At 42.4% G+C, this 16104-nt stretch overlaps 1 protein-coding gene across 1 annotated transcript in view; it reads right to left on the reverse strand.

The window, feature by feature from the left end:
- LOC138208846 (voltage-dependent calcium channel gamma-2 subunit-like) overlaps nucleotides 1-8529 on the reverse strand; it is a 67652-nt gene extending 59123 nt beyond the window's left edge. Inside the window, exon 1 of the mRNA XM_069167024.1 lies at nucleotides 8054-8529. Within this exon, the coding sequence (XP_069023125.1) occupies nucleotides 8054-8264 (211 nt within the window). The 5' untranslated portion in view covers nucleotides 8265-8529. The remainder of the gene's footprint in view (nucleotides 1-8053) is intronic.
- Between the last annotated feature and the right edge of the window lie 7575 nt (nucleotides 8530-16104).

Consider the following 16104-nt stretch of genomic DNA (forward strand, 5'->3'; position numbering starts at 1 on the left):
CGTTGAAAATTCACAATTTTCTCACCCATAACAACACAATCGTCGCTCCCCACCACCTCTACTTGCTGGATTAGGCTCCCAGCAACTTGTCTCTGTTCCCTAAAAGTTTGACACCATAGATTCAGGTCAATGGTGAAATTGTAAATGTGCACAAATCAGTGGTCACAAAAATGTGTGTAAAACAAGCAGTAATGTTGGTTAAGCAACGTAACTTGGAGTACTTCCTCAGAAAGTTTTGATCGCACCTTATATAGTTATGTATAGCAACATACACTACACATACGGGTATGCCAGAAATCAAAAGTGTACAAGTGTGCGTATTGTGGCAACATGGAAGATACAAGATCATCCTCACACATGTACAAGAACCAGACACACTTCAGACAGACACTTCTGACATTTCATTCTCTTCTTTCCCAAACCTGCTCAATGTTAGAAAGTTCCTGAACAGGACTACATTTTGACTTTAACATGTCTGACTTTGAAAATTATCAGAAGTTTCCTTTAACTTTGTGCTAAATGAAAATACAAAACCAAGCCTGACCCGTGAAATAAACAGTGAACCTTGTGGGAACTGAAACCAAATTAAACCTCACTAGGAGGTGAAGCCTCACAATGAGTGAGCCCCTCATTGTCTTAACAGCTTTTCATCCCCATGTGATGAAGTCAAGCATACACACACATAAATTTGCAAGCCATCCATTACAAACGATAACATAGAAGACCCTGTGTGGGTTATTTTTTCAATCCAGTGCTAGTGCTTTGTTGGTAATTATTAAATGTGGTGCTGTTTTAACAGGTTCAGAGGGTTCAGATGTCCTCAGTAACTCAATGATTTTGAGTGTGATGAAAGCTTAAATTGACTGGTGGTACAAACACACACGCACAGTACACTCTCCGACACTCACACCTCATTCCCAGAAACATATCTCCTGTCACACACACCTCGCTCGCTCTCGTACCCGCCGTGATGGAGATTAATAGCAGCATTTAGAGCCTGCTGAGCTCCACCTGTCAAGGCTGAGGCCCCCAGGGCAGCTCCGGTCTGTGCCTAGGAACGAGAGACTGTCCTGGGGCAAGATCCATCATGGAAGACCGCGACAGGCTGGATCTCTGGAGCCAGCCTCCACAGCTGGACCACCGACACGGGGCCATCCGTCCAGGATGACAGGCACTCTGAGTGAATCCAACTGGAGCAGACTCGATAGCTGCTGGATGGAGAAGTGTGGGGTCCGGGAGGACGTGATGGCTGCACGGATATCAGGAGGCTGAGATGGGACTTTATGTACTTTTTAAATAGTTTTTGATGGGAGTGCCACGTTTTTTCAAACGCCAGCAGTGTGACGAGACCCTGAGGTTTTATTCTGCGCCGAGCCAGTCAACTGAGAGTAAAAACATTTTTTTTTACTTTGGGTAAAACGCTGCGATCTGCACTGTCACTTTTTACTCAGCTGTCCATTCACAGGGACGGGAGGCGGGACAAACGCACTCTAATACCGTCTCTGGTCCTTGATTGGTCCACCCTTCAGCGTGGCTGAATAATTGCTGATATGAGCAGCATATTCAGACTATTGCCACAGCGGAAAACTGAAGCTGTGAGCAGTCTCACATCAAAATGTGTGATAGTTATGTTGCTCCACAGCACAAAATGCATTGGTTTTCCATTGGCCTGCATCAACATCATGTGACCGCCGAACAAAGCCTGCTGGCATTTCATACATACGCACAAAGTGCCTTAAGATGAAGCGCTAAAACCACACGGTTAAGCTTAGGAAAACATCATGGTTTGGATCAAATAAGTGCGTTACTTTTCTTTCTCACAGACTCAAACATGCCACCCTCCTCTGGGTGAAAGTTCTGTTTGTCCAGCCAACCGAACTTAACCTTCTTCTTACAAGGACACTGTCTCCCCTTGTACTCCGTCAAATGACTTCCTTCTTCGACAACCTATTCTCAAACATAATATTTTTTCGGTGTTTTCCATAACTCGCACGGTGGCAACGTCCAGCTAGGGAGGTGTAGCAACATATTTTCACTCAGCAAAATCAGTTTAATATAATGGAATTACCGGGATATAAAGTCGTATGATGTCAAGTGATGAAAACAGCACATCGTTATTCTCCAATTTGAAAGTATTTTCTAAGAACATGTCAATATAATACCTTCAGGTGGAACATTCATGAGTGTATTGTGACAGTGTGCATTTAGACTTTCTGTGGCCAACAGACATTATTCTCTTGAAATATGTTATGAAGCTAAAAATACTTTCTTTAAAGGTTTTGTTGCTTTATTGAGACACATTTCCAGGAGGTGGGTGGCTGCACAGTGACGGCTAAAATTTGTCATCTACCTTGACCTGTCAGTCACTTCTATTACAGTATCAACAGCAGTAAGCCCACACAGCGCTGCTGGATGCTGACTGTTTGCAAGCCTCCGCGCAGAGGCAGAACAATGACTCTCTTTTCTTAACCCTCTTCTGTCACACATCATGAATAATGTGTTCCATTTTTTTGCATTTTTATTAAGGGACGTTGACTTTGACCTCTGCTCTCCTTAAAATTAATTTTATAAGTTACTGTAGGAGGGTGCAGACTCACAGTTTTGTAATATCCCAGGGTCTAAAACAAGTAGGTGTTAATTACCTCTGACTTGTTTTCGCTTAAATAAATCCAACCTTTGTGTGACCTACAACCAATACACTGACCATAAGAAAGGGGGTTTATTTAAAGCTCTGTAGATTACAAGATCAAAGAAGGCTGGTAGTGAGTTTGTATATTCAGTCTAAGGCTCTCTTTTTTTGACGGTGCACTGTGCACTAAACAGTACATAAAATATTATGTGTTCATATTTCAGCATCCAAAGAGAATATAATCCTTGGTATTGTCATACAAAGTTAATAAAAATAGTTGTATTTTGACAGAAAATACAAAACATGACAATATCAACCAAATGAGATCTGCTGTGAACTGTAGAGACTGGCCAAACAATAGGACGGGGCAGATAAAGAGCAGGCTTTGACTCTAAATGCTTAAATCAGCATTTGATTTTTTTTTTCTTCTGTATTTGTAATTCCTTCCTATCTAGGAGCATACAGATCCCACATCACACATAATCAGGTGACTTTTGAAGGAATCTGCTTGTAGTCATCAGTTCCCGTTCCACATATCAAGTAATGAAGCGTCCGATAAAGCACCAGTGTGTGTTAATTTGCAATCAGATTACATGTCATTTGCTGGTTGTCATCCCTACCTACCGTGACTGCCTGGCTGTTGCTTGATAGGAAAGATCATGATTCTTCTTCCCCAAATAGATTACTTCAGTAATCAGATTACATGTCATGTGTTCTCCCCATCCACTGAACCACTTACTGGAGCTTTAGATAAAGAGGTGGTCTGCACTATTTTTTTTTTTTTTTTTTTCCCCACCAGCAGATTATTTTTGTAATCTGATTCCATGTAATTAGTTACTCCCTATCCTGGTATATCGCCAGCCAGAGCTTTAGATAAAGAGGCAGCGTGGAGAGGCTCTGTTGACGATGAGCACGGTGAAGCTCGCGGAGCTGTTGGCTATTAGCATAATTAATGTCATCTCCATAATGCACTCCAATCGGGAGACATCCTGCTTCACACACGCAGACACGCACAGTCTTACGACTGTAGACTGGCCGGAGCATTAAAGCACAAACATGATCAAATCCGCAGACATGAAAGTGTCCCGTGTGATCACGCTAACATATCACTGTGATGGCAAAACTGAAAACAGCCACTCTTCAGTGTCTGCAAATCATGTACATCATGTCCCATGCATTGAAATAAAATCACACACTGTGACATATTATGTTAAAAGCCGGGGCAAGATAGGTTAGATAGAACGTGGGCCTGTGTGTTAAAGATAGCAAAGGATGCCTGAGGGGGTGTGACAGCAAACCAGGGCTGCCTGCTCTTTCTCTCTCTTGTTCTTCTTTCCCCCTCTTTTTTTCTCTTTCTCAACACCTCCCAATTTCTCTCTTCCTCCCTCTCATTCTCTTCTCTGCACCACGCAGCTATAAAGCAACTGTAGCTCTGAAGGCGAAGCACACGGAGCAAGCTGGATCTCTTTCAGATTCCTCTCTGCTCTTAACCATTTCAAATCTCTGGTGCCAAGGACACCGAGCGAGCTTAGAGTGTGAAAAGTAAAGCCACTTAGCGATGGAAAATAAGCACATCACATGGAGTGAGTTGGCGTGGCTGCATTCACGTCGACAAATGTGTTGGTGATTTGACACAATTTTGCAATTTCTGCCAAGATTGTATGTTTTCTGTCTTTAAAATAAACACATTTTGTCCTTACACTCACAACCAAGCAGGGAAAGTAGTTCCAAACTTGCAGCAGTACAGACCTGGTCTTAAACATGATTACATAATGTGGACACATGGCCGATCAAGGGTAGCTTTTATCACACCTGCAGAAAATGAGTAAATGTTTTTTGTAGAGAAGACAGAAAAAAAAGAAGGTGTGAAACAAGTTGCTTTCTGTTTCTGTGCTAACATTGACAGGAGGAGTACTCATGCTGCAGGGTAAAAAGAACATTGGCAAAAAAAATAAAAAAAATTGCACAACAGGAGCAAATCCCTTTTCACTCTTCATGAGCAAAACTAAAGATCAGCATTGTCGGTGAGTGAGCCTGACACCCAGCAGTTGTCTCCTTTTCACAGCCTTTTTACGCAGGTCGTATCGAGCAGGCATTCGCACCTCAGCGCCTATGGCGGCAGCCTCGTAACCGATCGGCAGGGGCTTCAGCTTAACTGCTGTATAGCCAGTGTCAGCCATCAACTTCGCAGAAAAGTAGTACCGTTTTTTTCTGGAACAAGTTAACATCAGCAACTGTTGATGCTTGTTTGTATCCGGGCTGATTCATGCTGGCTACTTTTCTTGTTGTGGTTGTGTCAACAGGTGATGAAGTGTAGCTGAATGTGGCTGCCACTCCGGGGCGACTGTCCCGCTGCCGGCCTATTGCTAAAAGCTGCACCATATATCTGGAGGTAATCATTAATTATGGACCCACGGTTAGGTTCATAAACCCTTAATTTACTCATGTGAAAAGACACTACACCTTGTAGGTTACATGTACTATTAGCTGCCTAAATATAAATATCTCTAAATTACATCACATTTAAATACTTTTTTTGTTTTCTGTATTTTATGAACCAATTCTAAGAAAATAACAAAGATTTGAATAATAACATAAAAGAAGAGCCTGAACATTATTTTTCCCCCCCCCTTGTCTTTACTTTAAACCTGGAAAAGAAATGACCACACAGTGACATCACAGCGTCAGCTCAAAGCCTGACCTTTTCACCTCATACAGAGTCAACATGAGGAAATGTAGCCATGGGCATGAGAAAGCTGGCGATACATTAGATGAAAGGTAAAAATCAATTTTGGAACTGATGGAGACAAATGTAACAAGGTGTAATAGTCTTAGACCGAAACTGTAGCAGTAACCTGAACAGCAAAGAACCAAGCCCTTCTTGTCAAAGACAGGATGGTCTGCATAGTGTCTCTGTGACTTCTAACCCAAACAGAGCACATTACTTCTTGGTAGGAAGAAAACATAGTAGAAAAGAAAATGCATAATGTTTAAATAATGAGACGTAATTGAAGGTGTAGTGCAGATTTTGCTCGGCAAAGTGAAGAAGCCGAGCAATTTGATATGTCCTTCTGTTCAGCAGTGGTAGGCTCGGATTAAAACTGTCAAAAAGTCAAAAGAATAAATATGGAGCAAAGCAAGACAATCCAGTTGACTAATTGATGTGGAAACAACATAATGTCTATTAAAATGTCGCAGCTCTAGCTGCCACAGGATGTGCTGCATGTGTTAGCAGCAGAAAATCACCTGTCTGAACCTGAAGAGACTCAGACCCAGGAATAGTTTTAACCTTCTATGAAGCAAACAAAAGATGAGCTAGTTTGAAAGGGGAGCTGGTAAAAGTGTGAACCCTCAACAGTTCATTAAATGGGAGCAGAGTTGAAATTCATGGAGTCAAATGGCAGAATAGCTGAGACTAGAACAAGATTATGTAATGTCAGGGCGAAATTGGTGACTTAAAAAATACCAGCAACCTCCAATGCATCGTGATCGACATTACACAGGAGCTTTATGTTGCACTGTTTCATTACTTCTCTATGATTTTGTACCAATTTACAATCATCTGCATCGCTGGTGTAGAATATATGAAGACGACCATGTAAAAATAGGTTTCTGCTACATGCTACCAACAGCTATCGAATCACTGATGAACTGAGGAGACGAGCTCATTAGAGATGGTCTCACAATAGATCTTAAAGATACGTTGAGGCCTGGTGAGGATGAATAAGCAAGGTGTGTGACAGGATCAGGCTGCATGGCTCGACCGACATGACAACGTGAGGTCACAATCAGGGAACTGCACATCAGAGCACGCATATCCATAACTGGATGTGTAGGAACGCACACACACAAACACACACACACACACACACACACAGTGCATGAGTCGTGCTTCTTATGACAAACTACTGAGCATATCTAGAGTCAGCAACATGTCATATTTACTACTTAAATGTTGATTTTGAGGTATCACTCCCAAAGCAGGCTTCCATATAGGATGGACACAATGTTAATGCTCATACAACACACTGTCCTTCCCTTTTAACACCAATTAGTGTGTGTGTGTGTGTATGTGTGTGTGTGTGTGTGTGTGTGTGTGTGTGTGTGTGTGTGTGTGTGTGTGTGTGTGTGTGTGTGTGTGTGTGTGTGTGTGTGTGTGTGTGACCTGACCCTCTACAGTGTGTGTTTGTGTGCATGTGTCAAATTTGCTTTCACACATAAAGAGACATTTCACAGTTTTTCTTTCGTATGATCACAAATAAACTCACACTACCGCTCACATATGCTTTCACATCTCTCTCTCTCTCCCAGTTTTCTGTCCATCTCAGCTCCCTAACATACCAGCAGAGCAGCCACTATTCTGAACACGGTGATGCAGCTGTCCAGATTTAAGCCCAAGAAGTCAAAACAGGCTTAAATTATTTGGTATGAGCCCAATATATATATATATATAGTTTTATCTCTAACCCAGGTCTAAATTAAGCCCTTGAATTGGCTAAACCAGACTACGGGAGCATTACACTGGCTTTGCCTCAACTTTAAAAGGAATTTTTACATGGAATAAGGATCGTGGATTTTGTTCCTCATTTCCTACAGACTCACGCAGGTTAGTTAGCACTTCAAGGCTGGTGCATAGAAAAGGAAGGATTACAGAGATTACTGAACGCTCCCGACATAGACAGAGGCAAGAAATATGTGTTGTCAGCCCGTCTTGAAGAAAACCCTTTCAACAATTATACACTTCTAGCAGGACTGGTGGTTGTGTGACTTGGCCTGGCTGGACTGTGTGTGCCCTGTGAAATCTTGGTTAGGCGGTTTTGCTAATGGGGCCGAGCTGCTCTCTGCTGGGACAATTAAAAGCCAATCTGCACTCTGGCCCCGACAGACCAGAAGGAGGACACGCCAAACCACCGATAAGTGTGCGACCATTTGGTAAACGTGTCATCCAAATCACCTCTCAGGAACAAGCCGCATTCATTCTAACAGACAAAGAATTATGATGTCACAGGTTGCAGATAGATAGATAGATAGATAGATAGATAGATAGATAGATAGATAGATAGACAGATAGACAGATAGACAGATAGATAGATAGATAGATAGATAGATAGACAGATAGACAGATAGACAGATAGACAGATAGATAGATAGATAGATAGATAGATAGATAGATAGATAGATAGATAGATAGATAGATCATGAGTGTGTGTTAGAAAGTGTGAGCGTTATGTGAGGAAATAGATGCAGCGAACATACAGAACAGTGTGGGCATGTGAGCGTATGTGTAGGCATGTGAGTACGAATGCAGTACTGTGTAAATGTGTGTGTGGGCATGTAGGGATCGATCTGCCTGTGTGCCTGAGCTGCGCTGCCGTTGGTGTATGTGTGCGTGTATATGTGCCCGCTCGGGTATCTCGGGCTCACCTTCCAGGCAGCAGGTCCTCCAGAGGCCCGAGTGCGTCATCACCTCCTCGTTCTTCTTGCTGGTCTCGTTCTCGTTGGTGCTCTTGATCTTGCAGACGCCGCGTGAGTACAGCCAGTAGTCTGTCCCCACGGCGATGGTCATCAGGCTGAAGGCGGCGAAGGCCCCCACCGTGGTCAGCAGCATCTGAACTCCGCGGTCAAACACGCCCATGTTGCCGCATTCCACGAAAGGGGGGCCCCCTTTCCTCTTGATGTACAGGAAGTAAATATTTGTGAGTTTGCGTCGCCACGCCAGCTCGGAAAACGGGGGGTGGGCGGCGTCGGGTGGACGACGGTAGCGGGGGGCCGCTGGGGGGGCGGGGGAATTAGGGGAGCTCGGGGGAAATCGTATGGTTGGTTTTTGGGGGGGTGGGTCAGCAAACAGGTGAAAATTAAGATAAGGGTGAAGTTTGAGGTGGATTTGCGTCTGTTTGGCCCAGCAGACGGGTCAAACAGACTTTGGCGATGAAGACAGAACCCTCAGCTACCAAGCTTTTTAAATCCTAGTCCTCAAATGGCAGTAAGTTGCCCTGCTCTGGAAAAAAAAAATTCTGACCTAAAAACGCAGGCTTCTAGCAGATCCCACTAGAGACCTGGTCTGGGATCTAGGCCTACTTTGTTGAGTTGGAAGGCCTCTAAACGTCAAACTCTGAAAAAGGCTGAGATAATGAGAAGATGGTGGATTTCGCTCAGCTTCTCTGTGGCTGTTTCAGGCCTGTTTTTTTTTTTTGTTGGCTTTCTGAGCTGACTAAAGCAGGAACATGTATTACAATCCTCACAGCTTCAACGGTGATGTATGGAATGATGTGCACGTAGCGCTTGATTTTTTTTTTCCCACACAGGCCGTCACGCACAGCCTACACTGTCATTCTCCTGCTCGCACACAGACGCACACACACTTGCTCACAGACTGAAACTTTCACCCGCACACACCTGTACATGGAGGAGCATGCGCATGCATGCAGTGTGAATTAATTCATACTGAAAAGGGATGAAGAAACATGGGGGGTGGGGGTGGAGTGTTGTTACGACTAACACAGTTGGCGGCCTGATTTCTTTAAAATATCCCCCAAAAGAAACAAAAACAGAGACCTCCAACAGATGATGACACAATTCAGTGATGAGATCTGACTACCTTGATGTAACCCAGAGGATCAGTGAAATATGAAGGTTCATCTCAAGCACTGCTGAAGAATAAGGCTATCACATGTATTCTGTGGTAAGAGGGTGATGGGAGACAAGCAAGACAGACAGGCAGGGCCCAGACTATGTGGAGAAAATCAGGACTGAATGTGCTGAAAGAAATGAAAGAACAGATTCAAACCAGCAGAATCAAGCGCTCCCCCAAAATCAAGGGCAGAATGATAAATAATGCCAAATATCAGCCGGTACCATGACTGACATAAAAACCAGCCATTCCTTGAGAGATGATAGAAAATAAACCAACCAGGGACGATCAACCCCCCTCTCCAAATTAAAAAATAAAATAAAGCCAAGAGGAGGAGAAAAAAATATTAAGTTATGTAAATCAAACGACAGCCTGATTAGTTTTCCTTTTTCCTAAAATTCTGATCCCCAGTTTCCATATGTGGTCCCTAGACCTTTCTCCGGCAACAGTGGAAATCTGCTATAGGGGGATACGGGCAGCGGTACAGACGGCACACCGCGGAGAGAGGGGCGCATCCAGGCGGAGAGGCCGAGCATCACCGGTCATGCAGCCGGTCGCAGGAACGAGGAGGACACGGAGGGATGGACGAAGCTTCCCGGAGCGTCAGAGCCTCTTCCTCCTGCATCCAAACGATCCTAGACGGTTATATCACGGCCAACCGGAGAACAACGAGCGCACATACACACACAGCCGTTTACTGTCATCACATGAAAAATGATCAGAAATAATCAAAAAGCTGTAATTTTGGCCAGGCTTTCAGGCGTGGGGGGATTATGTGCGCAAAAATTAGAAAATTTCAAGTCGAGCAACACATCAATCCTTGGTTTCCTCGTTTTTCTTCTTCGCAGAGCTGAGATAGAAGTGGAGAGAGGAGAGGAGGAGGAGGGGGTGGATGATGGTTAGGAGCAGAGGATGAAAAAAAAATCGACACAACCAGAGAGCGAGAAAGAGAGCGAGAGCGAGAGAGAGAGAGAGATGTTCCGTGCGCAGCAGCAGCACTTTACGCAAAAACAAGCGCACTGCAAAAAAAAAAAATCGTTTTCAAGTCAGTTCATCCAACGATGAATCTCACTGTTGCATTCATTTTTCCGACAGAGCAAATGGCTTCAAGGTGAAAAAAATGCGCGTGGCATATCAACTTGTTTGCGGAATCATTTTCTTCAGTCATTCCTTTGAAGGCAACTTCATATCAGCACCTCAACACAGAGGCAGCTCAAAATGCTTTACATGAGGTGTAGAAATCTATCAGACCCATATTCATGAACACAAGTAAAATATTCATAAAATGCATGAACATAAAATAAAATGATATTTAACAGATAAATGAAATGAGATCAAAATTACCAGACCTACAAATCCATTTCCACATCACAGTAAATCAATCCAACAACAATCATTTTTCAAAGAAATTTCTCAATTATTTAAAAGTGGAGAAAAAGAGCACACCAATTCAAAACAGATCTGTAGTCAGAACTTTAGAACTACCACCCCAGATACCAAAAATATGTTAAATCATTTCATTTTTCATATCTTATTCATTTATTTAGCTGTCCAATGCATTTTTTTTTTCAGTTCTATTTCAGATAATCTGATAAATCTCCAACTGCTCACGACTCTTATGTATGTATGTCTAAGATTATATGTTTTTCTCTGGTTTATTTGTGCTAAATGTTTTATTCAATCACTGTAATTGTGAAGGTGCAAAATTAGTACCTTAGTACAAAAGTAGTAGCCTAACATTTTAATCTCAAAAACATCCTCAAATTTGTACGAAACCCTCGGAAGTCCCTCAAAATATAAAGATTCTGACCTCAATGGTGGCAATGACACTTTTGAAATAAGACCTGGAAGTAGTTTTGCGAGGAGGTTGCCTGAAATTACGAAAGGATTCTGAGGATGATTGAATTTGTGCCTTTATTTGTTGTTGTACAGGTGAGACAGACCGTGTTGATTCAATTTCATCAGGCCGCAGATGTGTCTGACGATGTACAAACCAAGTGCACTCTGCTGAACTGTCCTGCAGCAAAGCAGCACCCCAGCCCTCGGGGTGCTGCTCTGTATCTGACCTCTAACATTTGACCTCTTCATTCAAACGGGAGGGAGGCGGGGGGTGGGGGGGTATCTGACAGGGATCAACAAGGTGTCGCGTTATTATCATCAACACGTTGTTATTTTTCAGCAGGCTGCTGTGTATTTTTTTTAAATTTCCTGACGTGAGGGAGATATGAGTCACAAATGATGAAAGGGGTGAGCAGCGAGTATAAAACACCTGACCGAGCAGTTAAGGGCTTGGATGACTTCAACAGAAATAGATGGGTTAGGTTGTAAAACTCATTGATCCGTGCTTTGTATGTTTGACTCTGTCATGTGTTTCATATCCCCGCACCTTGCAGAAAAGACAATGATTCTAATGCTGTCACAGCCACTCAAATATACCTCACGTTACATTTAGACACATGTTCCAAAGACCTTTACTGCACATAGAATACAATGAATTCATTTAAAAGGCAAAGTGCTCTGACTTGCCAAACAGCATTGAGGAATGCATGCAAATGTTGATGTCAGCAGGGCATGAGTGGAAATATGGAGCAGTACCTGGAATACGTATAAATATAGATCTCATTTGCATGCATGACTGAAACATTTCTGTATATTTGTTTAATTGTACCACTAAGTATATTGTTATTTTTGTGCAAAATGCACCTTTTTGTTGTGCTTGCTTATGTTTTATTAGTCTCATTCTGAGGTTAGTGCTGCCTCTGCGTGGTGCTGAAATGGACAGCTCCTTCAGTCGTTCCAGAAGCACGGCAATTGTCTCCCTCTTGTGATAGGTTGCACTGTAGCCACATGGTGTCTTCATGAGGATTGCCACGGAGACAGGCACAGATGCACACAAACGAACACAAACATACTCAGTGGAGCTAACAGAAACAGATTTCTGCCTGTTGTTGATCTTGATTTATTATCCATGGATGCATCAGGTGGATGGGAAAATAACCTTTTTCAGATAAATCAAAAAGTAAAGTTATGATGAAAGGTCAGTAATCTAGATCACAAAACAAGGTTGCATTAGGGAAACATATTAGAATCCAGAGCTTAAACTAATTCTATTTCAGTTTTATTTATATCGTGCCAAATTCCAACAAAAGTCACGTCAGGCCACTTAACATTGAAAGGTCCTTACAACAGAACTTTACAATATTATAGAGAGGAACCCAATGAGTCAGCAATTCCCACATGGAAGGAAAAACTTTACTTTAACAGGAAGAAAACCTCAGGCTGAACCAGGCTCAGAGGTGATTGGCCACCTGCTTCAACTGGTGTGGAGTAAGAGGGGAGCAGAGAGAGAAAAGAATAGCGTAGAGAGACAACAAACAATAAACAGTGGATTGGTTGGTGGGGCCAGTAACCTCAGCTCATAAACATGCAGATACAGATATACCTGCAGAAAAAGTACAAAGCTGCAAGAGAGAAGTCATAATAATAATAATAATAATAATAATAATAATAATAATAAACTTTATTTGTAGAGCACCTTTTATACAAGACATGCAGCTCAAAGTGCTTCACAGCAAAAATAATTACATACAGAACATACATTACAAAAACAGATAAAAGGGAACAATTACAAATATAGAAAATAAATTAGATAAAACAGATAAAATGTAAAAGAAACAGATAAAACGCATAAAAAGGAATACAAGTGGAAAATATAAAATTGAGCAATATACATTTCAAGGTGCAGTAGTTCAAGTGCATTGCAGGTGTAAGAGAGCTTCAAGAGCATCTAGTTAAAGGTAAAGAGATATGTTTTGAGCTTTCTTTTGAAAGTATTAACTGAGCTAGCTTCCCTGATATCTGCAGGTAGTTTGTTCCACAGCTTTGGAGCGTAGCTGACAAAAGCTGAATCCCTAATTTTCTTTTGGCTGTTGCTGAGAACCTCCAATAAACCAGCAGCAGATGACCTCAGTGTTCTTGAAGGCTCATAAGTAACCAGAGAGTTAGAGATGTAACTCGGTCCGAGCCCATTCAGAGCTTTGTATGAGGAGGAGGACCTTAAAGTCAATCCAGTGTCTCACAGGCAGCCAGTGCAGAGCAGCCAGAACTGGACTGATGTGTTCTCTCCTCTTGGTTCTGGTTAATACTCGAGCTGCAGTTTTTTGGATGAGCTGAAGTCTCTATGTTGTTTTTTTTGTGAAGCCAATAAAAAGTGCAATACTCTAGTCAGCTAGAAATGAAGGCATGAATCAAGTTTTCAGCATCTGTCATAAAATGAAGGAGATGTAATGGTAAATGAATGGATGGTGATAGAAGAGAGGTCCCTCAGTGCATCATGGGAAGTCCCCCAGCATTATAGGCCTATAGTAGCATAACTAAGGTAAACTCAAGGTCATCTGAGCCACGTCTAACTATAAGCTTTTGCAAAAAGGAAAGTTCTAAGCCTCATCTTAAAAGTAAAGAGGGTGCCTGCCTCCTGAACCCAAACTGGGAACTGAAATCTGAAAACGCTGCCTCCCATTCCACTGTAAAAAAAACGAGATGAGTTAGATGAGTTATAAAATAACTTCTAAAGCCAGAATCACAATAGTAACGATGATGTGGTCAGCTCCTCCAGAATCACAGGTGGCATTATACTATATTTTATTGTATGCTGTGTTAACGGGCTAACATTTAGTTCTCATGTCAAATAAACTGAAGTTCATAATGGTTGAAGCGCCGCTTTGACTAAATCCCAACTAAGCAAAAACAGATATGATACACAGCTGAACTGCACTGGATATATAGAGTGAAATCCGGATTTAGAGAGAATGATTAGACACACTGCCACCAAGAGTTCTTTCAGCTAAGAGGAGTTGTGACGTCTCAGATGCATGCACCTCACATCCTACACATAAAGGAGCTACATAGCTGTGGGCTATGCAGTACAAAGGCTGTGTCACAGAGGAGGTGCCATTCCTACACAACACTTCATGATTTCTAGGTACCAAAGTTCAGATTTTTCACAGTTACCTCTCACTGCCGTTTGCAGCCTCTGATATGCAAAGTTGCTCACTGCAGCTGTAGCTACAAGGCTGTTACTGGTGCAGGCCTGGAAGAGCAATCAGGACACAAGCGGGGAATGTATAAAACGAGAAGCACTAAGCCCGTCTGTTCATCTTTACATCAATCCAACGTGTTTCAGATGAGACGTTACTACTGCCGAAGATGGATTTTAGCATTTTTCGATTATTTAAAAAAATGTACCACGCTGCCTGTTGGGGGTAATGTAATTAAATGTCAAAACTTCAAACTTTGAAAGGCCAAACACGCTGCAGCACAGTCTGATCTGGATTTATCGAGAGAAGCTTTATCTTGTCACTTATTGGCCGACAGCTGCCTGCACCATTTGCGGGTGAAGACATGGACAGAATACGTCTTGCTTTTTGTCTTGGTTAACGTGCATTTACATACGTGCACCTGTCAAGGCCTGCAGCTTCGGCATGCACGCAGCAGTGACACACTGGGCATCACATGCTTTGTGTTTGATACTTGCTTTTGGCTCCTCATTTTTTCTCCATGTAACCTCATGTTTAAGAGGGGCTGGTAGGCAGATCTTTTTAACAGAGGTTGTTTTCAGTCGTAACGCCAACCTGCAGATTGCAGCTGCTGATTTTAGCTTTATAATGAAGAGACAAATATAAATATGTGTGTGAGATATTTCCATATTTTTGTTATTTTTGTTATTGGGCAAATAAAGATGGTGACATGTAAAGGCAAAATATTTAATCATTTAGGTACAATAGTTTGAAACTACTGTGATTTCCTGGCTAGAAATATATTTCTCAGAAAAACATTTTTTAAATATTACAGTGCATCCGGAAAGTATTCACAGCGCTTCACTTTTTCCACATTTTGTTATGTTACAGCCTTATTCCAAAATGGATTAAATCAATTTTTTTCCTCAAAATTCTACACACAATACCCCATAAAGACAAAGTGAAAATAGTTTGTTTACATTTTTTGCAAATCTGTTAAAAATAAAGAATGGAAATATAACACGTACATACGTATTCACAGCCTTTGCTCAATACTTTGTTGAAGCACCTTTGGCAGAAATTACAGCTTCAAGTCTTTTTGAGTATGATGCTGTAAGCTTGGCACCTATTATTGGGCAGTTTCTCTGATTCTTCTTTGCAGGACCTCTCAAGCTCCATCAGGTTGGATGGGGAGCGTCGGTGCACAGACATGTTCAGATCTCTCCAGAGATGTTCAATCGGGTTCAAGTCTGGGCTCTGCCTGGGCCACTCAAAGACATTCACAGAGTTGTCCCAAAGCCACCCCTTTGTTATCTTGGCTGTGTGCTTCGGGTCGTTGTCCTGTTGGAAGATGAACCTTCGCCCCAGTCTGAGGTCCAGAGTGCTCTGGAGCAGGTTTTCATCAAGGATGTCTCTGTACATTGCTGCATTCATCTTTCCCTCCATCCTGACTAGTCTCCCAGTTCCTGCCACTGAAAAACATCCCCACAGCATGATGCTGCCACCACCATGCTTCACCGTAGAGATGGTATTGGCCAGGTGATGAGCGGTGCCTGGTTTCCTCCAAACATGACGCTTGGCATTCAGGCCAAAGAGTTCAATCTTTGTTTCATCAGACCAGAGAATTTAGTTTCTCATGGTCTGACAGTCCTTCAGGTGCCTTTTGGTAAACTCCAGGTGGGCTGTCATGAGCCTTTTACTGAGGAGTGGCTTCCATCTGGCCACTCTACCATACAGGCCTGCTTGGTGAGTGCTGCAGAGATGGTTGTCCTTCTGGAAGTTTCTCCTCTCTTTACAGAGCAACGTTGGAGCTCTGTCAGAGTGACCAT

This window comes from Embiotoca jacksoni, unplaced genomic scaffold (assembly GCF_022577435.1).
Source record: "Embiotoca jacksoni isolate LCO1_2020_lvr unplaced genomic scaffold, fEmbJac1.0.p SCAF_4, whole genome shotgun sequence".
In the NCBI taxonomy this organism is placed as follows: domain Eukaryota; kingdom Metazoa; phylum Chordata; class Actinopteri; family Embiotocidae; genus Embiotoca; species Embiotoca jacksoni.